The sequence below is a fragment of the Fundulus heteroclitus genome, chromosome 10 (genome assembly GCF_011125445.2).
Source record: "Fundulus heteroclitus isolate FHET01 chromosome 10, MU-UCD_Fhet_4.1, whole genome shotgun sequence".
Classification (NCBI taxonomy): Eukaryota; Metazoa; Chordata; class Actinopteri; order Cyprinodontiformes; family Fundulidae; genus Fundulus; species Fundulus heteroclitus.
In genome coordinates, this window is record NC_046370.1 from 19,232,804 (window position 1) to 19,259,777 (window position 26,974).

Below are 26,974 nucleotides of genomic sequence, written 5' to 3' on the forward strand. Positions count from 1 at the left end.
CTCAGCTTTGCTAAATTCCTTGTTCCAGCAAATGTAACAATGATGATTAGAGCCAAACATTTCAGTTTTGCTCGCATCAGACCACAAGGCCTGCATCCAATAATTAAGATTGTCTACGAGTGTATTTGTGAACTCTAATCTGGCATTTTATGTTGATTCTGGAGCATCTCTGAGAGGCCTTCTGGCCCATGTCAGTACAGGACTCATTTTACTACTGATAATGACAGTCTTTCCACTTTTAGTCAGCGTCTTCACAGATCTAAGAACCATTTTCCTTTCTAAGGAGTTTGATGATTGGACAAGAACATGCTTTCTATATTATGTATATATTGTTTAACAGGACTGACCTCTTACTCAGTCTTTTCCTTGCGAACACTTGATATCTAGTCAATAAACTGGATCAAATGGATCAAAAGAGTCATCTCTTGCCAGAAAAATAGTAGTGTTAGAATTATCACCAAGACCTGGCTGAACCCCAACTAGTGATGCTTTTATTGCTCCGAGTGGACGGGACCGCAACCTCAGGTAAAAACAAAGAACTGGTGCTATATATTCATGACTCCTGGTGCTCAGACACTGACATTATCGATGAACACTGCTCCCCTGATATGAAATAATTAGCTGCAAAATACAGATCTTTTAAGGTGGTGAGGAAATCCGGCTCGGTCATAATCATAGGCCCCATGCATATCACCACAAGCTAAAGCTAACCTAGCAATGGAGAAGCTGTACTGTACAGGCGCAGTGACCTGCAGGTCAGTCTTGCCCCCCAGACTGCCTGACACTTTAAAACGCTTCTTTGCAAGCTTAGACACGTAGAGCATCAGACAGACTGTTCACCTACCCTAGCTAGATCATCTTGCAGCACTAAAAGGTGTGTGCCACCTTGAAAAGCATCAACACAAAGAGAGCTGCAGGACCAGACAGAGTGTCAGGCTGGAGTTTGACCTCAAGTGTGGACAAGCTGGCAGGGCAATGACAATATATCAAAATCAGTCCCTGCAGCTGTTCCATGTCCCTGACTATCTCAAATCCTCCACAACCTTTTTAGTACCCAAAAAAATCAGCCATAACCTGCTACGATGACCTCTAACCCTGTCGCCTGACACTGGAACCTCATAAAAGCAGTAAGATGTGGTATCACTAACTCTTCACACAGCCCTGTCCCATCTCTAACCATCTACATCCAATGTCAGGGGGCTGTGTGTCACTGAATCAGAAACTTTCTCACCAACAGACCGCCATTGGCAGGGATAGGGAAATGCACACCGTTGTCTCTGATCCTGAACACGGGGACACCCCAGGGCTGTGTGCTCAGTCCACTCCTTCTTTACATTTCCTCTGATCTGGACTCAGAACACCTCAGCCCTGGTGAAGAAGACTACCAGAGACGCTTCTTCTTGAGAAAGCTGGGCTTTAACAGAGCCACAATAGACAGCATCCTGTATGTAAGTGCAACAGCGTGGTAAGGGAGCTGCATGGCACAGGAAATAAAGGTGAAAACAGCATAGGGGATTGTGGAACATCCTCTCCTTGATCTGGACTCCACATACAAGGGTAAGTTCAGAAAAAAGCCAGGACCATTGCTGACTCCTCCCACCCACAGCCTGTTTGTACTGCTGCCTTCAAGAAAGCGGTACAAAATCATCAGAAGACGGACTAACAGACTGAAAAACAGCTTCTTCTCTAGAGCTGTTAAATTCGCTTGCCTTATTCAGCACACTCTCATTGCTCTAGTTCCAACTCTATCAAAATTATGACAAATGATGATAAATAATGACTCTTTTAGGCTCCTGACAATTAAGACAGATCTGATTCTGGCTATCAAGAAACTTTTTTTTTAATATTTAAATTATCAATAATATGCTCAGTATAACAATATAATCACCGCGGCTGTCTTACTCTTCAACTCTCCGCGGAACAAAGTGACTGGGTTTTAAGACACAGTGTTTTAACGGCACTATCAGAAACTAAAAAAAATTGGATTAGAAGTTTATAAAAGTTACAGCCATTAATAGCCTCGTTTGTGTCGAGCAACTAGTTGGAGGTTTCTGGCATTCTTTTAGCGTGATTTACAGACTCAGTACCTAGAGGGTATGGTCCAGTTTGGGCATAACCTGATACACACTCAGTCAAGTGACAAGGAAGGACATAATTTTAACTGCTGAGTGTAGCTCGATCACCTCAGGGCATAGCGTGAAGCAACAGTGTGATCAGGCAGTCAAAAATCAGACCTGAAGCCCATCAGACATGGATGAGTCCTTGTAGACACCTTGGGCAGCATTACCAGAACTAGATGGAGCTTATCGCGGTGGAGAGATTGTGGATTTCCATGAAGCTAGGCTGTGGATTTGTGTGGTGGCACATAGAACATACTCTTTAAGTCACACATGCGTGGGTACCTAACCCTAACCCTCATGTCTAAGGAATGAATGATATAAACTTAAAATTTATTGCAATAATAATAGAAGTGAGAATACGTTTTAAGAAAAACTATAATTACTGAATTGTTTAAAAGTTTCTCTCTTTTCAAGTATAAATCTGTCCCTGCATATAGTCAGAGCTCCACAAACCCACATACTGCTCCAAAATTTAAACTTGCTCATTGTTAAAATATTCCTCTTCTCTATTGTCATTTCCAGACATGCTAGCTCCTCTGAATGTGAATGCTTTACAAACAAATCGCTGGTCTGCGGGTGCAGTTCTTTTAAATAACACAAGAAACTTTTGAAATTACATCTTCAGCTTCGAGGACTGACACGGCATTATAAGTAAGGATGTCCATCCATAGGCGTTTTATAAGGGGACCCGTTGAAGTGTGACGGTTCCTGACCATTTTACCACCAAAAATCTGCCAGCTTTCACTACAGAACCGGTCTGAACGCTTGAGTGCCAAAAGGGTGACAATGTGATGAGTGAATAAATCATTTAAAACGCTTTTACACTTGTCAGTCAAGATGAAATTGAAAGTACATGAATTAATTAATAAATAAATCCATAATCATATAAATATGTTAATACTGAATACATACATAAGTAACTAAATGTGATATTTATTAATACACATTTTAAATCATTCCATGTTAAAATCGTATACAATTTTTCTCTTTTATTTAAATTGTTTCAAAGTTCCTGTTCTGAAGGTATTAAAATGGTCACTGTGCCACTAAGACTTAAAAAGTAGAGCACATCACCCCAGTTCTGAAGTCCTTACACTGGCTCCCTGAATCACAGAGAATAGACTTTAAAATACTCATGTTTCTCACTGAGAAGAGATAAATTTATGAGTTACCGTAGCGGGTGACAATGAAATAATTTAATTAACAGTAAAATATCATTATTTACATTTAGATTTTTGCATTCATGACATAAATAAATACTTTTCAATGTATATGGTTCCGATTTTAAAGACATTAACATAAACCTTTGATCATTTATTTATTGGATCATGGAACTTTTATGTCATCATTAAATTAAGGAGCCTGTTAAAACACATTTCTTAAGATGTCTCTGTTGTGACGATCCAACTTCATCACTAATTAAGCGTCATATTATTGGGGATGAGTTGGACAATTTAATTCACAAATAAAAGTTAAATTTAACAGTGTTTTTTGGGCCGTGCACTGATGGCGCAGGGGTAGAGAGCACGACCCATATATGGAGGCCTTAGTCCTCGACGCGGCCGCATGTCCTCGCCCCTCTCTCAGACACCCTTTCCTGTCAGCCTAGTTTGTAAAAATGAGCCACTAGTGCTCCAAAAAAACCCCAATAAAAACAGTGTTGTTGAGGGGGACAGGCTTTGATAATGATAGAAACTGAATTACTTCATCATTTTTCATCATTAAGATATTTCCCTGGGGGAACAAGGTGTCGACCATGCAGAAACACTTCCTGCTCAGTTTTTATTCTGTTTATGGATGCTAAACTCTCTATATTTTCATTCACATTAGCATATCTTTAGTTTTAGCATTACATAAACAGAAAGAGCTGGACTTATCTGTTTAGGAATTATATTTAATTCTGCAACAAGCAAAGAAAAAAACTGAATCCCCTGTTCCTGTAAATCCCAACACAAGTTCAGCGGACAAATTCAGTAAGCGAAGGTGAAAGAAAAATCCCTGAGATTTAACCGGTGGCGGTTCTGTGAGACTAGAATGGATCCGCATCCTCTTCACCTTACTTGCTTCAAGAAGGTCGTCAAGTGGCAACAAATGAGAGACATAGGTGGTAGTTTTCCATTGAAGGACATAAACATGAGCTGCATCTGAAAATCTTAGCCGAGGAGCAACTTTTTCCTGATGTATTGAAATTTTACAGCCATTTTATTAGCTAACCTGACACCTAATATGCTTAATCTTAATTTGTTTCTTCAAAGTCACTTTAATTTTTTTTTTTTTTTTATAGATTCATTTCACACAGAGTGAGATTTTTCAAGTGTTTATTTCTAGTAACTTTTATGGCTTGCAACTAATGAAAACCTTAAACTCGTTTAAGATTCATAAACTTTGAATATAACACGAGACGCAATTTTAAAGCAGAATTTTTTTCTTATGGTAACGCTATGGATGACACGATTATCTGGAAAATGGTTGACCGGACAGTTGATCAGCAAACAAAAACGGACACCTTTTAAAAGGATGGGTAAGAAGCAAAAGGCTCTTGTCAAGAAAGCTGGCTGTTCACATACTGCAGTATCCAAGCAGGATAGAAGGAAAGTTTGGTGGAAGGGAAAAATGTGGTGGCAATCCAAAGCCATCTTTTCAAAATAAAGTTAATTCCAGATTTTAGTTTGAGATGGTACCAGTGTCTGAGCTATCTCAGATTCAGTTTTAATTTTCCACTTTGGTCCCCTAAGCGACACTGTGGTCCTTTATCTCCTTAGCCCGGGAGAAACGCATTTGACTCAGTGTCTGATTGGGGAGAAGCTTGACAAAAGCAATGGTACAGCTGAAGCTTGTGTCTCGATGAACTGAACAACTTTTTTTCCCCACAATGTTTTCCTCCAACACAACTTTCCAATTGTTATGGTTGGATTCAGCACTCTGTGGAAAGCCTTTTTTTTTGTTATTATTATTATTATTATTATTATTATTATTATTATTATTTAGCAATGACCTATTGTGACACACCCTTGTTTGGATGGAAAAGATGACAGACTGCTGGCCACCTGTCAAATCTGCAAAATTCCCCATGATTGCAAAAACCAGAAGGTGACATTTCTCAATTAAAAAAAAGTAATGGACCTTGTTAAATATGTACATTTTCTTCCATCAACTGCAAGCCATAGTCATCAAAATTAACAGAGTTACTTGTTTGGGCAGCATTACAGAAACGGATGAACTTTTTGCCTTTATTCTAATTCAGTGAGACGCCGCTGTATGCACCAATGCCCTTAAACACCGGACAGTTTTCAGTACCTTTCTCCTCTTCCTGGCCTGTGGGTGGTTCTGGCCGTCCTGAGCTTTGCCAAGCAGGTCCGGGAAAACGAGAGGTTTGAGGGAACGTGAGCGAGGAGTTCTGGGATAGCGGAACGGGTCCATCATCCGGAAGTCCCTTCCGTAGCGCACGGTGCAAAGGGAGCGTGAGCGTAGGCGCCCTGCCGAGTGCAAGCTGTTAACACCGATCATGCTCACAGATTACGCACCAAAGAGTGTCCACAGATCACTGCCCGCATGAAACAAATCCTTGATTCAATTCTTCTTTGTCCACACAGAAAGGAAGCGTAAAAAGGAAGCGTAAAAAGACACCGAGGACGATCAGAGAGGGCAGCCGGTGATCAGTGGAGGCTGCAGGGGGAGGCAACACATCCGCGCTATCAGCGGGGATCAAACCACGAGAGTGTCATCTTTGGATGTCAGCACTCGGCAGGCGGCACAGGGGGTGCACACCTGAAGCTGAATTATTGACGAGACACCCATGTATTATAAATCCTCTGAGCGGGCAAGACCTCGCTTCCTGCAGCTGAGGAACCAGTCACAACTTTTCTGTTGTTTCCCCCTGAAGCAAACGGAGCCCAAAACCGAGCTGGTGGATGAATCCGCCTCTTTACGCGGTCTCCGCAGGAAACACGCTGCACGCACTCCCAGAGAAAAAAACCAAGGTAACACTCTCACAGATGGCAGAGGTGTGAACGGACAGCCAGCATGAAGCAGGGTGCAAAAAATCCGGATATGAAAGGTTAAAAGACCGAAAAAAAAGCACACGCGAGGTTGTGCCACAAAGCTTTTTGTGCGCGCCTGAATGTAAACGCGCAGTAAAAAGAGACAAAAAAGGGGGTCACAGAGGGGGTGGGAGGGACGGGTGGCCGCCCTCGGACTTTAGAGCCGAGATTCCAAAGAGAGCGCTGGATTTCGCCACAAGCCCGGAGATACAAATTGAAGAAATGTAGAAAAAAATGAATTGTCCTTAAGGCTGAGACAGGGAAGCGATCTTTCCTGTTGCTCCCACTGTAAAAATGGACCACCCCCCCTCCCCGGTTCCACGGATTCGACTCTTGGATTATCTGCCTCACTTATTCCTCCTGCTCTCCATCCACGAGCACAGGTCCGCTGACATCCTTTTCTCCCATTGCTTCTTGTTTCATCTCCTCTCACATTGAGTGTAGGTGTTTGAAGGAAACGGCGCAGCTATCTCTCATCCCTTTTTTTCTCGTGTTCGTTGATTTTTTTTTATATAAAATATATATATATAAAATCCTTTTTAATCCAGTTTTGCTTTTTTCCCCCCTTTTCCTTGGCAGTGCTGCTGTTAGGGAGACGGGGGAAGAAAAAAATGAAGAGGGAGGATGAGAGGAAAGCAGAGCTGGTTGCCTGAGTCGCAGAGAGAAAAAAGAAGATGATAGGGAGAGTGCTCTCTTTTTCTCTGCCTCCCTCCCTTTGGCTTCATCCATGCGCACCTCCCTCTCTCCCTCCCTCTCTCCCGCCCTCTCTCAGTCATCACTAGCGAATCCCTGCCTCTCCTGCACACATGCAGGCTCCACACAGAACCTTTTCTTAAATGATACGTTTAAAGGAAATTAGTATGTGGCTGTGTTCACGAGCTGTGGGAAAACCTGACCAAACGGAGAGCAGGAGATAACTAAGGATTCAAAAATGATTTTAAAATTCCCTTTTTAGCTTCAGTTCTCTCCACCTTTAACAATTAAAACACTTTAGAACTGTTTCATTTGGAGTTTCTGAATGAAGTATATTACTAATTCTAACCCATTTGAACTAATTAAAAACCTTAACCCATCCATTGCCCTGGGACTGTTTCACTTTAGGTTACTTTTCCTCGGTTCCCTGAGTGACTAGATCATGCCCCCCCCCCCTTTTTATAGGGGTGGTACTGCACAGGCAGATCGTTCAAAAAGTCACATCCTCTTCCTTGCTATGAATGAGCAAGGATTATGGTTTCCTGAGATATTCACTTATGCTACACAGAGAACCGGGGTTACAGAAGTAGCCTAAAGTTTCACAGCATTGGTTTTGTGTCTCACAATGGAAAAAATCCTCACTCCCAGATTACAATGCAGACCAACTGTGTACCAGGAAGCTCAGGGTCTAAGGTAGTTTGCTTTGAATCACTCCTCATTTTCCTGTTTATTAATTTTCCCTCTTAGGGGTAGAGGACATTAGACTCCTTTAAAATCCACCATCTTTAAGCTTCTAAGAAACTGACAAACGCTCATTTTGTTATTTTTTAAATAAAATTAACTCAATATAAAATAAACCATAACATGAATAATCTATCCATCCATTTTCTTACACGTCTATCCCCTTGTGGGTTCGCGAGGGGTGCCGGTGTCTATTATTTTTTCAGAAAACAAATCATATTTTGGCAAATTTTTATCTGCGCCTCTTTAAATATCTCATGATCGCCTCCTGAAGAAATTCTTCCAAGAGACAGATTTTTTTTTTATGAATATGAGACTGATTATTTTTCATATTAGCGACTGATTTCTGACACAAAAAAATAGTTCACCGCAGCCTGTCAATCAAAACCCCAAATCATTGAATAACAAATAGATCTGATGCTTTGCCATTTTATATCCTATTAAATTACTGTACTGCAGATGCTGCCTGTAGCTATGGACAAAAGGGTAAATTCCACCTTTAAAAAGGTTCAATAAATTATATATAAGATGAAGATGATGATGACTCAATCTGCTCTGGTCAAAATGTTAAAGTAATGGAGTGAAAATGAGTTTAAAAGCAGCGAAAGCCCAACGCTAAATCTTTATAGACTTTTGGAAAGCTTGAAGAAATGTTGATTGAGTCGATTTTAGAGGAAAATCTTTCGGTTTATAAGCAGAAGCTGCAAAGGGCAACTGCAGCATCTCGGACAACATTGTTGTTAAACTCAGTTTTGCATTCATATGATTTTCATCATCACAACTCTGTCCCAACTTGGGCTTCCTGAACATTTAAACATTCAAATACTGTGAGAGATGTTTGTATTTAGGTTCGCTCAGAAGTGATCAATCCGTCGGGTGAAAATATTTCCATCGTTTCTCCATCACCTGTCAGTCAAGTCTGGCTGCATCCCACTGAATACTTCACCTCCGATCTAAATCCCTGTGTCTGTCCCCTACAGAGAGCCCAGACAGTGCCAGGAGGATGGGACTCTGCTGACCAAAACAGCTGTCGTCTCTTCACACTCTAATAGAGCGAGTTTTCTATTTTTAGAGGAAAATGGTGTCAGGTTTGTACCGATCGATATCTCTCCTGCTGCATTGTTTTCCTCTCCGGGGAAGAAGTTGATGTGAAAAGGGCATTTCATTTGTGCAGGAGGATGGGAGTGGCTCGCTCGATTGATTTGGCCTCAGCGCAGCCATTACAGATTGTTTTTGTTTGGAGACTTGGAGAAGATAGCCGGCCTGGTTTACATTTTATTTCTCTGCAGCGAAATGCAAAAGAACGAGTGCTGAACCTCAGGGTCGGGGCGACTGGAAGCCTATCTGCAAGCTTTCTTTTAACAAGAGAGTAACCCCGAAGGCAGGGTGGACGGGGTAGACCAACTGTGTCCCACACAGTATTTCAATAAACAAAAATAAAACAATCATGACAGCCACCGACAGGTGCATTCACCCCCCTTTAAAACAGGATTTCCTGTGAGCCGGTTCACTTTTCACACAGACAAAAACAGACAGAATCAGCGTTCTGTGTCGAACGTTATGTGCAATCTGGAAAACTGAGTTAAAAAGATGTCCTAATGGGAGTAGCAAGGCAGACAGGAGAGTCCAAGTCTGAACACGAGTTTTTAGGGAAGACCATGAACACAAAGTTCACGGGTGGAAACGGACAAGCTGATGAGTGCAGCGGACCGGATCAGGGTTACTCGCTCATTCAGATCTATGTCCGTGTATTAAGCTTCGTGTCAAAGAAAAGACAAGCCAGTCTCTGGACACGGGTGTACGGGTGTTGGATGTTTGGAGTCACTGCTTCATTTTATAATAAACACAAAAGTAGAAGGACTTTAAATGGTGGGGGAGATGGAGGAAATAAAACGATAACAGAAACAAGTGTCTCACCCAAATATCATAGAGGAAAGCAAATTTAGTGTTCGCTTGAAGGGAAAAGAAAATGTTGGGTTTGTGTTGTTGTGCCGTGTCCCCTGCGTTTTTCAAAGTTTGTCTGACTGAAATCACAAAATGCAAAGTGTGTTACAGGGATTTTACATGGCAGATAAACACAAAGTAATGCATAATTGTCAGGTGCCAGGAAAAGGGCACATGGGCTTCAACATTTTTGTTTTTACAAAGAAAAGTTTTAAAAGTTTGGATGTGCATTCATATTCCACTTCTCAATCGCTTGTTGTAGATGCGTCTTTTGCAGCGATTACAGCTGCAAGGTGTTTGCGTGTTTCTACCAGTTTTGCACATCTAGAGACAGAAATGTGTCCTGCTCTTTGAGAAACAGCCCAAGCTCAGTCAGATCAGATGGAGACCGTCTGTGAACACAACCTTTCTAGTCTTTGCCACAGATTTTCAGTCGGATTTAGGCCTGGACTTTGATTTGGGACCATGCTGTGATCTACACTATTCCACAGTATCTCTGGCATGTTTAGGTTCATTGTGCTGCTTAAACAGGAACCTCGCTCTGCCCCAGTCTTCAGGAGTACCCTGTACATTCCTCCTTTAAATGTGCAAGACGTATATGATAAATCAGATTTTTGCAGTGGGAGTAAACAAAGTAAACAGACAAGTAATACAGTCTGAGATTCAACAGGTTTGCATAAAAACACAATTAGCAGTCTAAAGTCTTCATTTATCATCAGACATAATTTTTATTAATAGCATAGCCATGTGACTTTTGTGCAGATTTCAGACACAGTTTTTTTCTTCCCCATTAGCAAAAAGAAACAAGCCATTCCGTTCTTTTCTCTCGTAATCAATGCTGCTACGCATTCGATAGCATCAATCTGCCTAATTACTGTTTGAAGAGAGCGGTTCAGCGTCTGATTGAGCTGTACTACAGTTGTGACTCCAGCAGAATTTGTTCTTCTGCTCCACTGCGGGCTGGTAACCTACTTCAGAGCATCATTAGCTCCCACTTCAAGCTTTGAGCCCTGAGCGGTGCGGAGAGGAGAGAGTGAGAGGGAGTGCAAACCTATGCATCTCTAAGCTGCACAATAAAGAAAGTTTTCACCGAAGCAAAAGGTTGGGCACGCAGCCAGAGCTCCAAATCCTGCAGGGAGCAATGCCGCTGTAACTGAACAGCAGCTTTGTTTATCATAAGGGCGGCTATGTAGGAGTGAAGGAACAATCGTGCTGTACGAATGCTTATTTAGCAGACTGTGGCAAAGGGACTGTAAGTCTTAATAATTCCTACATGCACGTTTCTAAAGGTGTAAAATGTGATGTTTATGCAAATCCATTTACACCAATTTAAACAATTGTTTTTTTTTCTGACATATTTGGACACAATGATATTTAATATATATATATTTTAATTCAGATAAAATACCTTTTATCTATTTTTTTTTCTGACATATTTGGACACAATGATATTTAATATATATATTTTTTAATTCAGATAAAATACCTTTTGTTTATTTATTTGTGTAAAACGCTATACAGAAAATGCCTTTTCTGGTGAGGAATAAAGTAACACACCTCCTCACTTCCTGTAAGGTAAAATTACACAGGCATGTCCTATCAGGTGCATAAGACTAGAAGATCATTATTTAGCATTTTGAAGGAGGTTTGTCTTGTTTAAAGACGTCTGATCCTGACTGTTGAATGTTGTGAAAAAAACAAGGATTCCCGCACTGCAACGCAACTTTAACTACTGATACAGATATAAACTTAGCCCATATAGGAGCCAGCCAATGATTTTTATTTCTGTCTTTTGTATCCTTTATTACTTTTCCATCATGAATACAGTAAAAACCAGTGACTATAGGTTTCCTCGCATGTCATGTAAAGTACTTAATAGACTTGCTTTCAGGACAAAAAACTCCCATATGAGCCTTTCTTCTGACAGTTATAAGCATTTATCAAAGTCTAGTTTAAAGCCAATGACACCGGAGAGTCAGAGAAAATTATGCGCAGGCATAACGATTAGAAATGGACAATTAAAACAAAAAGACAAAACTGTAAACAGACGAGAAAAATTGAGAAGAGGGGATGTTTCACGCTAAACGAGGTTGTGGAGTCTGCCTGGGTGAGGGAAAGGTAGAAATAAGTTTCGTTGGGTTTATTTTCCAGTCCATCGGGCAGCAGGTAGCTGATTTAACTACAAGGCTCAGCATTTCAGCACCGCTCCAGCTTCTCCGTGCCCTTAGGCTTCAACATATGGAGCCGTCTTAAACATTAACATTGCAATCCCCTTCATGGTGTAAGAAAAAAAAGAGTAGTGAATAGCCTATATATACCCTAGATATACCTGCAAGCAGTTTTATTAGGGAGACCTGCTCAAGTGGTTGTTAAATAAAATAGCAAATCAGCAACCCACATAGCGGTAAGTCAGTCCATTTAGGTAGAAGGGAGAGGGGGACAACTTGCTGATGCTCACAGTCATCAAAGAGAGGAGAGTTATGCGACTTTGAACATGCTGGGGTTGTCTGTGCCAGCTGATCTCCTGGGATTTTCACACTCAACCATCTCTCACGTTTACAGAGAGGTAAAAATAAAATGCCCGGGTGGTAGAAAAAACGCTTTGTTGGTATTCACAACCACAGGGAAAGGGGTAGACTTGTTCAAGATTATAGAAATGCTACAGAAGATCAAAGAAGCACTTAATTTCCACCAAGAAACACCCAGATGTCTTCTCTCAGCGTCCAACATGTGAAATCTCGAAGCAGATGAGCTACCGAGGCAGAAGTCCGCACCAGAGGTCCGAGGCTATAATTTACAGGAGCTCTCTGAAACTGGATAACAACAGATTCCTGGTCCAGACACTCTTCGTTTCAGCTGCGGCAGTCAAGAAGGTAAGATCAGAATGGCGTAAACAACATGCAGATATGGATCCATCCTGCTTTATAGCAACGGTCCAGGCTGCTGGTGGCGTAATGGGGCATTTTGGGCCCCCTATTAGCACCACAGCCCAGCTGAGTATTGTTGCTGAACAAGTCCATCCCTTCAAGAACTCCAGGGTTTCCATCTTCTGGTGTCCCCTTCCAGCAGGATAAATGCACCTTGTTATTTATAATAATCCCAAAAGGTTTATTTAAATGAGTAAAATGCTGGCCTCCACGACCACTAGATCTCAGACCAAGTACCTTTTGGATGTGGGGAAGCAGGAGAGTTGCGACAGTGTTTGACACGCTGCATCTATGTTTAAGACACTAAGTAGTTCTTAAGTTACTGTATGATGTAGTCGACAAATAAAGACGCCATTGTTGGACTAGCTGCCAACACTCGGTTTCATTAAAAGCGCAGAAGCCTTCAAACCTCCTAAATCATTTATATGGCTGCATTCTGGGTAGAAATAAACAGAGAGAGACTAGACACAAAGGATCATAAGCCCTGGCCAACAATGCCAGTGCCGGTATCTGCTTCAGACGTTCCTACTGCCGCTAAACCAGAAAGCCGTTTCAGAGTTTAAAAAAAAAAAGTGGTATGCAGCTGTACACCTGGAGTTAAAATATTTAGCACCCAAACCTGAACCTGAAAATTCAACTCTTTCTTCCACGGAGAATAAATCATTAAACATTTATTTAAAGCAAAAATTTTTTTTTTTTTTTTTTTTTTTTTTTTTTTTTTACTTTCATCTAACTTCCTTAATTGATTGTATGATCCCTGTAGATCTGCGACAAAATGGTGGAAAAACAGAAAATCCAAGCTCGGCAGTGTTGCAGCTGAAAAAATGTATTACACGCCATCAGCTAAAGTAGTATATTATATGAAGTTACAGAATTAAAAAGAATTAGGATTAAAACAATAGACTTCCTTCTGAATAAGTTAAAAGACAACTTGGGTGTGACCCCCCTCAAAAAAAGTTAACACTAAGGACAGAATAATATTATATCGATATCACTGTCTTAAAGAACATCAGTGTATACATTTCCAGAAGAAATACTAATAAAGTTTCTTTATATGCATGTTTTCAATAACACAAAAAACACACTTTTGTAATAAAAGTTGTGAGAAAAACTTGAAAACTATCAATAATGTTAGTTGTTTTAGACGTGAACTCAAATGTTAAAATGAGACGTTTTATCTTTGGCTTCATTTCCTCCCTATTTGTGTTGCTACTGTTATTGGAAAGGAAATGGAAATGTCATTTATATATAAGGAAAAGGGGCACAGAATGCATATTTTGATGCTTTTACGCTTTCATTTGTTAGACAGACGACAAACAGGTGGTTAATCCAATCCCTCACCAGCAAAACACTTTGATTTTGGTATTTGCATCTCATAATGTAGAAATGAGTGAAGCTTTTGGACAGAGGAAAAGAGTCTAAAACACAATGTAAAACAGGAAGGGCGTGTTTGTTTATAAGAGGCCGGAGAAAAACATTCCTCAGGCTTATTTGCTCGTGTGCCCGCAGTAAATACAAATACCAGAGCCAGGCACATGAGGGGGAAATGGGACGGTAGGAAAATGAGCTGAGGAAATGAGGGAAACTAATGATGGTGGGGGTGGAAGTCATTTTGAAGCAGGAAATCATAAAGCGATAACAGAGAAAAAAGAGGACAGGAAGAAACAAAAGAGGCTGTTTAGAAATTAAAAATACACTCAGAAAAAACAGAACTATGTTACATGTTAGACTGAATTAATTTAAACGCGATTGCTCAACAGGAATATGCTGCGCTTAAAGGTTTGGGGATTTATTGTCTCTAATAGTTGTTGTTTTTTTTGCATGCAAATTCAAATAATAATAAATTGCTTATTGAAAATCAAACTATTCAATTCAATTCAATTCAGTATCAATTTTATTTATATAGCGCCAAATCATGAAACATGTCATCTCAAGGCACTTTACAAAATCAAGTTCAATCATATTATACAGATTGGGTCAGATTATACAGATTAGTCAAAACTAGAAGTCCTTTTTAAAAAAAAACAACAACTATATTTTGAAGTGTATAATATTTTAGTCAGAGACATTTAATTGAAGTTTGATTTAATAAAACATCCAACAGGGGTTGAATTCTAAGATTAACAAATATTTAAGCAAGAATTGACCTAAAGAAATGTATTCATGTCCAACGTCCAGAAGAAAACTGTAAGTAAACAGTGAATGCCAGAAAACCTGTGGTTAATATTCCTGTGCTGCATCCAGCCAATCCTGAAGGAAAACCTGCTAGCACCAGATACCCTTAAAAGACACCAAGGTGACCCGTATTCCTGCAGGACCACTCACAAATGATCTGAAGGGACAAAGTCGTAAGCCTTTTCCAGATGCTCAAAACCCTTTTGGACCAGAACCAAACCAGCAGTTTAAGGTTTGTTTGTTTTTTAACACAGAAAAGTGGACATGAATAATGTTCTGCAGCATCTCTCAGTCTATGACAGCTTTGTCTTACAGCACACAGCTGGAGTCCCGTGATCCACAAGCATCACTCACAGTGTCTGTATTGACATGGAAAGAGCAGCTGTCTCAAGGAGAAAGGGAAAGAGAACAGCGGCTGGAGACGGCTGCGACACGATCCAGGAGAGGAGGACAAGCTAAGGACAGAAAACATGGGTTGGACAAAAGCAGAAATCACAGAGGGAGGTAGAGATGATATGAGGAAGGTGGCAGCGAGACCGAGATTAAACCGTGCTGCGGCTAAGCAGCCGAGATAAGGAGCCAGCAGGAGCGAGAAGAAGTCGGACAAAGAGGGAAAAAAAAAAGAGTTTGGCTCGAGGATAGAGAAGAAGGGAGCCTCGCTGAGCAAGAATAAAGGGGCATGTGGTGATTAAAAACACTGTTCTTTGATTTCTACAAGCCTAAATAAAAGAAGTGATGCAGGACTCCTTTTGTCTCTACCTCCATCTGCTCGCGGCAACAAGGCGGCTCCTATCTGCCCTTAATAACCGCCGCGGCTTTTCATTTCAGTCCCGTCATGGCAGCAGAAGGACGCGGCCTCTTTCTCTCCCTCATGCATTATAAATACTCCATTACAACCTGTTGGCCGGCCCTCCGGGGGCCTGTGGCATGTTGATAGACCGCTCTGCAGATAATATCTACAGCATCATTATCAGGAGCAATAAACTGATTGGGTTATATTACAGCAGCGCGCCCGAGGCCTCTGGCTGAACCTTGTCTGCCGGCTCACAATCGGATCATACAAGAATCAGCTGCAGGGTTTGGGGAGAATAAAATAGCACTGCAAAAGATATTATGGCTGTTTTTTTTTTTTATTACACCCCCGATCTTCACATCTAACCACAATTCATCTTCTGTAGCCAAAACCAGGAAGTGGCGAGCCCAGGCAAGGCTGTGATTGGTGGCCTCCGGAGAGCCTGTAGATGCCAGCTGGCAGCCAGCGTAGACCAAACAGCCTGTTAGCCGCACAGATCTGAGGAACAATAGACTGCTGGGACACACAAACACAGCCACACTGATCTCGTTCGTGTTTGCCGACGTCGCTGTGACATCCCTGTTTGCCAACGTTGGACTATGAGGAGGACTTACTTTGAGCAGATCTTTGGGGAAATCTTGACCGTCGTTCAGCCCCTCCAGGTTGCCAATAAACTGCGTGCATGACATCCTCTTGCCAATGTTCTGGGGGAATAAATAGATTGAAAATAATGTCATCTCGTCGTCGTCTTTATCCGAAACACATGCTACTGCACGGTCTATTTCAGGCAATGGACTTCTTTTTAATGTAATTAAATTAGAAGATATTATTATCCTGCAATCAAACATTGTGTGCTTCCTGGCCTCCTTGTGCCTCTATTAGACATTGGGCAAGATATGAATCTGCTAATTTTATACATTACAGTCATGGCCAAAGATTTTGGCAAAAGCACAGTTGAAGTTGGGAAATGCTCCAGCCTAAATGCCTCTAAAGCTGTTGTTGGATATTTCCTATACATTCTCCTGTGTGCTGGTGTACTAAAAACTCATTATGCAGGTAATGATGGTCATTTTGTGGAACCTCAGGTCCTGTCATGGTTGATGGACATAAGGTTTAATAAGGCGGGTGTTTTTCAATCAAGGGTGTGGAATAGCCAGTGTCCAGCCGCGGCAGGACAAGGTACGTTAACTCCTGGCGTGGTGTCAAAGTCTTGTTTTTTTTCTTCTTCATGTTTGAAAAGCAACAGAGGAGGAAACCTTAACGCCATAGAACCACCCCAAAGTGGTCAGATAATTATTACTGGCACCAATTAAGCTGAAAATAAGTTGAGTAGTCAGTTTCTATTGTCGTTAAAAGCATCCAGAGATAAGGAGCCAGCAGGAGCGAGGCAGTCGGACACCAGCAAACAGTGTTTGCGTAGAGTTGGATGAAATTACGTAATATTACTATCAGATCGGTGCTGCAATATTTTACCAGCAGTTGTTAGATTCTGTAGCGGTGACATACATATATGGGCATAGAGAGCCGCAGTGCTCAGGCTGCAGGGTTTTCACAAAAACTCTGTATCCGTCGAAATTACTTGGTGATCAAACCGCAGATGTCACAGTGTCAAATACGCAGGAGGCGTTATTCACCTGAGGCAGCGTATCTGTGACGGGCGTACAGCAATCTAACGGTTTTAAAGGACGCTTGAAATCATTGTCTTGTTGTGTCAGCAGTGATTACCCCCATTGAAAAGCGTGGCATCATCACAGTTTTGCGTCAAAGCAGCCTCGCATATGCTGCTAAAAATAACACCGCTGAAGGAACGTTGTTCTAGCTCATCAGGAACTTCAAGGTGAGAGCAGCGCTAACAGCCAAGAAGGCTTCAGGATGTCTCAGCGTGTCTGACAGTTTCCAGGATCCCCTCGTCCTGAGGACAGCGCTGCAACATTGCATCGCCACCAGAGCAGAGCTTGCTTAAAACACGGGCTGCCGCAAGTGTTTTAAATTATCAATGTCGGTCACGTTAATGCTATGAAACATAATAAACCTTTAAACAAAAATTAAATCTTTTTTTCTCCAAATCGCCGTGACTGACATGACTCCTCGGTGTGTGTCGCTGGAGTTCAGCTTCAATCATCGCTTTAATGTTGGAGGAAATTTTAGAAAGCGCCCACTTCCTCTGTGCCTGTGTGTGGTGATGGTTGCAGCATTTTAATCACATGTGTATATCATATCTAAGTAAACCTGGTTAAAAATGGGTAGAACTTATGAATTACACGCACATCATACAAATCCAAAATGAGTTGTAATTTACAAGGATGTGTTAGAGACTCCATGTTTATATTTGAAGGATTTAACAGGAATATTTCCTTCTGAGACGTGTTTATGATTGAACTAAGAACCATTTTTTTAAAATTTCAGAGTAAATCCTTATATCTGACATTCTGAGTAATTCAGGTGTCTGCTAATAAACAAATTCTAATAGAAATATCTTTATTAGCATACCTAGTTTTTCTCAGAAATCATTATTTTAATGTTATTGTTCACAGTATAACTATAAAAGAACTATTTTTTATTTATTTTTTGACATTTTTCTGACTTTGTACTCCATAAACACTTTGCTTCTTAGGGCGAGCAGATAGAAATGTTCCACTTTGAGTACAGTTTACACTCACAATCTGCTGTACTTAGCACCTTTACCAGAGAGCAGTAGACAAGTAGGGACCCTAGGTATTTTTTCATGACAAAATTAGTTAGTTAGTTTAGTTAGCTAGTTTTTCCAAATTTCAAAAGTATTCTATGTGTTTTTGCCAGTTTTAAACCTAAAAATAATAACTTCATCATCACACATGGATGGACAGACGGCCTGATGGATGGTTGCTCTATTTTCCCCATACTTTTCCAAACTATGCAGAGGATTTGATCCAGCAGGTTTTTGAGGAAACAGGCATAGGACTCAGAAATGTGTGAATCCAAACTGAATTACATTTCTAATTTGACTTTAGAACAGTAAATCTTTCATAGAACTAAGATGTTAAGCCACAAAAACACATCTAATTAATTAATTAATTAATCATTCTTCTACAGAGACTGTGAGACAACCAACATATATAGTAAATAATCTGCTCTGATCAGGTTTGCACAGTAACAGCGTGTATCCCATTCCAGTCATTCTGAGGCGCACTCTCAGGTCAAAATTAAAACTGTATAAATGTGCAGAAACTTTCTGTAAGAGCCGATCCTCAATCCCATCTCTTTAATTAATCATTCTTCCACAGCTCTGCGCCATCAGAGAGCAGAGCTGCCAATGACCCAGATTTTTAAAAGAAGCCTGCGTCTGAAGAATGAACAGATTAATAACATAGAAAGAGGCTCAAAGGCGAAAAACCTTCAGAGCCAGATCAGATGATGACTGGCTTGACTTTACATCTGCTAAACGCCGCCGTTAATGAAACGCTTCCGTGTTTCAGGTACGGCTCAAATCCCCCTTTTTAATGACCTGTAGTTTTCCACACCGATGTTTTAATCCACAAACACACTGGTTCATGCAGAGAAGGTCCAACAGCACCTACCTGACCGTATAGATCAGTGTTCAGCAGCATCACGGCACAAGTGAGCGTATGGGCTGCGTCTGCAGGATGAAAAACACTCTCCTTATTAAACGAGACAATGCAAGACCGTGCTGACTGCTTGACATACTTTCTTGATGCGGTGTCCAACTCCAGTCCTTAAGGGCCGCAGTCCTGCATGCTTCAGATCCGTCGCTGTTGCTACACAGAAGTTACCGCCTCAGCATATTGTTAAATGCTGCAGCCGCCTGGTAATGAACAGGCATTTGATTTAGGCGTGTTAAACCAGAGAAACGTGTAAAACATGCAGGATACCGGCCCTTGAAGACGGACTTGGGACACGACTGCTTTATATAGTTTAAAAGGAATAAAATACATCATGAAAATGTCAAGACATAAAAGCATTTAGTCATAAGAACAAGTATACAATTTGAATGTTTACAAAGACCTTAAGAGCTTAAGCCTAGTCTACCCTCGCCTATATTGTGCCTTTCAGAAGTATTTACACCCCTTTAACTTTTTTATATTTTTGCAATATTACAATCACACACTTTAGAGTCTTATTGGGACTTTATGAAAAATCAACGCCAAGAAGTGCATAGTTATGAAGTGGAAGGGACATTTTAAGAGGTATTCAAAATATTCCCAGATGAAAATCTGAAAAATGTGGATTGCTATTACATTCAGCCCTCTTAGTAAACATGTTGTGGAATCTACCACAAAACCCACCTCTTCAACCCGGCCTATCCCCCATAATGGCCTTCTCAACTAGCAGCCATTTGTTTACATTGTCTGTGTCTTTCCTTGTAAAGTGTCTTTGAGCGTACTAGCCTTACAATAGTTTGATGTATAATTATTATTATTATTATTATTATTATTATTATTATTATTATTATTATTATTATTATTATTATTATTATTATTATCACCAGTTTTGTGCTTTCAGAGACTGAAATCCATAAAGTCTCAGTTGTATTTAGGTCTAGACTTTGACGGAGCTGTTCGATCACATGGATCTCCTTTGATCTAAACAATTTGTTTGTAGCTCTCCTGTTTGTTTAAGGTTGTTGTCCTGCTGGAAGGTGAACATTCACTTTGGTTTCAAGTCGTCTGCTGCCTCTAACAGGTTTTCTTATAAATATATTGTATATATTTAGCCTCTCGTCAACTTTGACCAGCTTCCATGTCCCTGCTTTAGAAAAGCGTCACCACAGCATGCCGCTGCCACCAACACAGTCGGGATTATGCGTTCACAATAATGCACATATTTAGTTTTTGCCATATATACTGTAGGTTTTTGCATGTGGGTCAGAAAGCTACATTTTATTCTCAAATGACCATTTCCCCATTGCCTGTGTTCCTGTTGAGGAATGAGACAAACCTTATAGTTTATTTCAACAATGGTTTTCTTCTTGCCACTCTTTGTCAAAAGATGGACGCTGGGTTACATTTCTGGGTATCAAAGTAAATGGGTCTGAAAACAAATCTATGGCATGCCTTTTCAGATTTTTATTTCTAACAGATTCTGAACATCATCTATCATTTTGCTTTCTACTTCAAGCGTGCTTTATTAACACAATGAGTTAGGATGTGCTGTTTCTCTGATTAATTGATTGATTGATTGATTGATTGATTGATTGATTGATTCAGTCATCCCATCGGCTCAGAACTGACATGCTATTTATGAACACTGTCATAAAGCAACAATTTCTCCTCCTGCATTTACAATATACCATAAAAAACCTAAAAGTTTGTCCTTTGAGGCTCTCTTAGCGTGTTCCCCTCAGCGCTCACCCTCAGATGGCAGGGCTTTTGGGTTGCACTCCAAGTAGCGCCTGGAAAAGTGTGACAGCACCCTCTCCCTCTCCTGAGTCTCCCCCATTAGAGCAAACTGCCTGAGGAAAGTCCTGCAGCACAAACACAGTTCATCGTCCAGATGGTTAGCAAGCTGAAAACTAGGTGCACATTAAAAAGTGACCCTTATTTAAGTTCCTACGAGCGACAGCGTGTGCACCGCAGACATGCACTGATCTTTACGTATCTGAACAGCTGAAAAAATAAATGTTTTAGGCCTTTCCAGGACTACCACCTGTAATTCCAATCCAATCCAATCCACTTTATATATATATATATATATATATATATATATATATATATATATATATATATATATATATATATATATAGAGCACAATTTAACAAACACAAGGTTTCCAAAGTGCTGTAGAACAAAATAAAACACACTAAATATACAACGCAATAAAAACACAATAAAATATGAAGTAGACAACAGACAGATAAAGGCAGTAAAATAAAATAAAAGGCACTTCCCGCACACAATAAAAAATATGCATGTATATACATAAAAATCAACACTACATGGTAGCAAATGCCAAGAAGCAGAGGTGGGTTTTAAGAAAAGATTTAAAATAAGACAGAGAAGAGGCCAGTATAATGGGCAGTGGCATTTTGTTCACTGCAAAAACGGAACTAGAAATAAGTAAAATGTTCTTAAAATCAGTGTATTTGTCCTTGATTTGAGCAGGTTAATCAGATGATTTGCGAATGGAATAAGATTTTTGCACTTAAAAAAGGAACAATTAATTTCCATCATCTTATTTCAAGTGCAGGATGTTTAATTATCTTATTGTAGGGGTCAAAATACTTATTCCATTGGCAGATAATCTTATTTACCTACTCAAATCATGCATAAATACACTAACTTTCAGAACATTTTACTTATTTTTAGATTAGTTTTTTGCAGTGTTCAGAGGTTTTAGGCCTGCAATGGCAAACGCTTGATCACCTCTGAGCTTAAGCCGAGCTTTAGGCTCTGTCAGGAGCAGCTGGCCAGCTGACCTGAGAGATCGACTAGGAGTGTAGGAGTGCAGCAGCTCAGAAAGGTAGGGTGGGGCGAGGCCATGCAAGGCTTTAAAGGCAAACTAAATTATTTTAAAATGAATCCTAAAATGGACAGGCAGCCAGTGGAGTCAAGCTAAAACAGGTGAAATATGCTTAAAAGACATTATAATTAAAGTGCTGCGTGATGCATGCCTAATGTGCATAAACATAATTAAAGAAATGAAAGCAGTTTGTCTGTCTAAAAAGCTCATGAACTGGATGACTATTGGTGCAATAACCACAGTTCCTCTCTAGAGAGCAGTGTTTACCACAGGAGCGCATCTCCTGCAAGCCCCCATAACGGTATGAAAGCATAAAGAGTGCTGGTTTTTACTCTAACTGAGGTCATGATGAAAGTTTTTACAGACAATGACTTAGATAGGAGAAAAATGAACATAATGAAGTTTTAACTAGAGCCACGTTTAAAATATTTAGAGCGTGCATTCATTTTTAATCAAAAAGCATTTATGGTTTGTGCTAAACAGACGCGACAGGCTCTCTTACCGCAGTGCTTGATCAAGAGTGAGGCCGGCAAAACTGAAGAAACTTAGATATTCTTCTGCAACCATACGGCTGAAGTCGTTGCTGCAAAGAGACAGACAGATGACGCAAACAAATTTAGGTAGCCACGACGGGAAAGACAAACCAACTCGAGAACAAACAAGGGAACAAAGGAGGCATGAAAGGAGAAACGGTTAAGCGTTCAAACAGTTCAAGCTTCCTGCGGAAAAGTCTTTGTTTGTGCCCTCCGCCGGCTCGAAACGCGGACTGGAGGCCAGAATGAAAGTGAAATAATAAAAGAGGAGATTCCCAGGGTGCAGCTGTCAAAGAAAATGAGACAAACCCTTTAATCCCAATGTGTTTCTCATCATGCCGAGCAAGCAGCTGACAGACTGACAACCGGTACGAGCAGCAGAGCACTTTACAGAGACAGATCTGTGTGATTCAAAAGGAAACACAGGAAACGAACAATAAGCTGATTTTTCCCTAAAACGCAAACAACATAGGGCTTTCAAACGAAAAAAATAACAATTCAAGACGTGACGTTCACACCCTTTATTCTGATACCCCTAAATAAAACCCTCCACAGACATTTTCCTTTAGATGTCAGCCAATCAGTAAATAGAGTCTATCTGTGTGTAATTTAATTTCAGCATAAATTCAGTTGTTCTGTGAAGGCCTCAGAGGTTTGTTAGACGATGCAGACAGCTCTGGGAGTAAACTGTGGAGAGGTTTAAAGCGGGGTTAGGTTATAAAGCATTTTCCCAGGCTTTCAGCACCTCACAGCGCCCTGCAAACCTATCAAGACGTAGCCGTCCAGCTAAACCAACAGGCAAGGAGAGCTTTAATCAGAGAACCTGCTGAGAGGACCTTGAGAACTCTGGATCAGCTGCAAAAATCAAATGAGGCAGAGAAAAAACATGTAAGGAGGTGCTCTGCTCAAAGGAGAGCAAAAGTGAACTTTCTGGGGAACGAGTGAAGCGCAAAGTCTGGTAGAAAAGTGAACACACCATCCCCAACAAACAATACACGGTGCTGCCGGCTGTGGCGATGCTTTTTGACAGCAGGGACAGAGAAGATGGTCAGAGTTGATGGGATGAAGGAGGGAGCCTGGAGGGAAACCTGCTGGGGGCTGAAAAAGACGAGAATGGGGCGGAGGTTCACCTTCTGGTAGGACAATGACCGTAAACATAACAGCAGAGCTGCAGCAGAATGGTTTAGATCAAATCAGGTTCACGTGTTAGAATGGCCTAGTCAAATTTAAGACCTAAATCCAGCTGAGACTCTGAGGACTGGAAACCGATGTTCCTCAGACCTTCTCCATACAGTCTGAATGAACTGAAGCTGTTTTGCAGAGAGGAATGAGCTACAAAAAATATGTCAAGTAGTCCGAAATCTGGAGTTTTTACAGCAAGCGGGGCTGAATACATGCTATGCATGACATATTTTTCAGATTTTCATTACTAAAATTGTTTGAAATTGTGACACAATTTTTCTTCAACTTCACAGTTATGCACTAGTATGGTGTATCACATATGTTTAGTACATAGATATTTATGTTTTACAGCTTTATATAAAAGATTTACTATCATTTTCTTCCTGCAGCATTGAAAAAGAACTTGTTGAGCAGCTTACTATGTGTTTCAACAGTTAAAAGCCCAACAAACTCAGAATAAAATGATTTGCAAATCTACAGCTTGGGTTCAATTACAAATGTTAGAATTTCAACTCTAAGATGTCCTGTAAATTACTCACAGAAAAAAAAAGTAATACATACGCCGGGCTTTAATGGGTTTGGACGCCCTATGATTGACATGTGGCCGAACACAAGTGACACGCGGTAATCAACTTTGATGCTAGAAATCTTTATTAAAATCAGACGTGATTCTGAAGCGGAAACAAATTTATGTTCGCTCCCAGACAGCCAAAGGGAGCAAAGATCAATGTGGGCTCCTGAAATGCAACATAAAAGTAAATTATGCAAAATATAAACCAATAACATACATGTATACGTGTAGAAATCCCTTAACCTGAGCTCATTTTGACCTTCTCACTAAAAGTGTTGCGAATCGACAGTTTTAGAAAATGCACAGAGAATTAAAAGCCAGCTTCCGTGAGAAATATTAGAAGCCGCAACAGAGCATCTGGAACGGGCAGCCTGCACATCTGCTGCACAACATGTCAGGTTTGGGGGCAAAACCTGCTGCGTTCCACATTTCACGTTCTGCAAGGGACATAGAGTAAGACTGCAGCTCTGCGGGAAAAGACTACAGGTGTTAAAGTGAGCCGCCCGCAGATTTAAAAACACGCAGAAACACATTTTGGATATAAGACAAAGCAAAAGAGGCCTCGAACAGCTGAGCAGACGAAACGCAATATCGACCCAGAATGTGACTGCAGCGGTCTTCTCTGCTCAGTTTAACTCTTTATAGTGATATTCTGCTCTGTTCTGGTTAACCTGCAGAAATGTCTCAATATCACAATAAAACAAAGAAGAATGTCTTGCTTTTGCTTACCTATTAGTTCATTGAATCTAGTTTCATTTGAAACTTTATAAGGATGCCCAACTTTGACAAAAAGGGCTCCTGATGTCACACTCGTTGCAACCTGTGCTGAAGATTTATAAAAAGCCTTAAAATAAATTCAGCTTATATTGCAGCAGCACAAAGTCCCATCGTAACTTTAATTATTAAAGTGTTTTGTTTAGTGGGAGAAGAAGCTCATGTTGTTGTAGAGGATGTAGATCGGAGGACATGAGAAGAAGGTCAGTGTTTCCTTCCTATGGTGGTTTAGTTACATGTTTTAGACCATTATTGTACTCAAAGACCCGATAATGACCCATTTTTAGATTTATCAAGGAGTTTACTAGATGCTCAAAGTGTGTCAAAGAGTCCATGATGCCATAAAAGGTTCCCCAAGCCCTTCCGTAGGAAAACAGGCCCACAGCATTATACATCTTCCACTGCACTTAACAGTGGGCATGAGGTGGTTTTTAACATGTTCATGTTTTGTTTTACAATAGCCTCACCTGGAGTGTTAGATAATGAAAATCCTCAATCTGGTCGCAGTGTCAGGGTCCAGTTACAGCCCACGTGTTAACATGTGCAATTGTTGCACAGAAAAGGCTTCTTCAAGGCTAAACTCCAAGATGCCACTCTTAGCTGTAGTTCTCTCACAGCGTCCTCTGAAAATGTTTTTGGCCCCCTTTACCAGCTACCTCCATGCTGGTATTAGCAGGATAAGAGTGGGCCTCATGCATCACAGTTCCAGTCCTTTAAGTTTTTGTAAATAACGCTCTGATTGCAGATGGGAGCAGGTTTGGGAGTAGCTACTTTCTTGTAGCATTTTACTTACTTGACCCACATCTTACTTAAATTGCACGTTATGTTGTCTTCCCCATTTTGAAGAGTGGCTAAGAGCAAAGGGACCACTTTGTCATTTCAAAACTACACACCAGGGAAACAGGAAGTCCTGGATTTACTAATTTAAACACTGTGATTAACATAAAAAGAAACAAAAATTATGCAGAATTGCATCGATTATATAGGATATTTTGTTCCTGGCAATAATACTAATTTTTCTCAAAAACAGATCTTTTCTTAACATTTTCTTCACTGATTAAATGTACCTAAATGTTGAATTTAAAAAAAATGTGAGATTATGCTGCTATGTAGTTATTTTAAAGGCTGTTTACACATTTTTGCCATGGGGTGTCGATGATGATGACGATGACGACAGGAGAGACTGTATGTTTGAAATCCTTCACTGAAAATCATAACAAGAGATTAAAACTGCAGATGCTTTCATAGTCTTGGTTCCTCTCCTAATCTAATTATATAATGATTAAGATTATCCAGAATTTCATGTAATCTTTCAAATCTGTCTTCATCAGTAGTTCTCCAGCTCTTTTAAAGTAATTTCCTTTAACTTAAGCAAATTTCTAACCTATGCTTTGTTCAGCACCTGACCATTTACAGATTAATTTTTATTTCTACGCTGACAAATAAATAAGTGGGACATTTGAAGGCTTTTTAAAATCGAAGCATGGACCAGCATTGTGTCAGAATACAACAGAGAGCTTGGAGCTGGTTTTAAATGTAATGTTAAGGCATTTTCTCATCAGCAGCCTGTCAAAAAAAAAAAAAATCAAAGGTGATTCTAAGGAGCTGTTAAACCAGAACTAACCATACAGTTGATCCGTCAACTCTTCTCTCAGGTCTTTGAGGGATTTGTTCCCCATGTCTTAGATATAATCTGCTGCACATCGGTTTTACTAGAGCTGACATTTTTGTAATCGACCTCCACTTGTCCCCTTTCGTAATTTTTAACCACACACTGCACAACGTGCTGTCATGGTGAGCTATAAAAGTGAACAAGGAACCAAATAAAGACAACAGATAAGCCTCAGAACCCCTTGGAGAAGTATTCATCAAGACCAGTGGAGTACAATTGAACAGGACAACAAACAGCCGGGAGCTCACTTCTTGCCGAGGTGGCGCGACACATCGGACCTCCTGAATCCATCCAAGTGGAAGAGACGCTTGGCGAGGCGTTTGGCAGCTGCCACGTCACCGCGGTGGCTGCC

The 26,974-nt window shown here is 40.5% G+C and overlaps 1 protein-coding gene across 1 annotated transcript in view; it reads right to left on the bottom strand.

Moving 5' to 3' along the window:
• LOC105936291 (PH and SEC7 domain-containing protein 1) overlaps nucleotides 1–26,974 on the bottom strand; it is a gene marked incomplete in the record, with an annotated part of 94,911 nt that overhangs the window by 28,291 nt on the left and 39,646 nt on the right. The window contains 5 exon segments of the mRNA XM_036142194.1: nucleotides 16,048–16,137; nucleotides 18,991–19,049; nucleotides 20,782–20,894; nucleotides 22,393–22,473; nucleotides 26,871–26,974. Of these exon segments, the coding sequence (XP_035998087.1) occupies nucleotides 16,048–16,137; nucleotides 18,991–19,049; nucleotides 20,782–20,894; nucleotides 22,393–22,473; nucleotides 26,871–26,974 (447 nt within the window).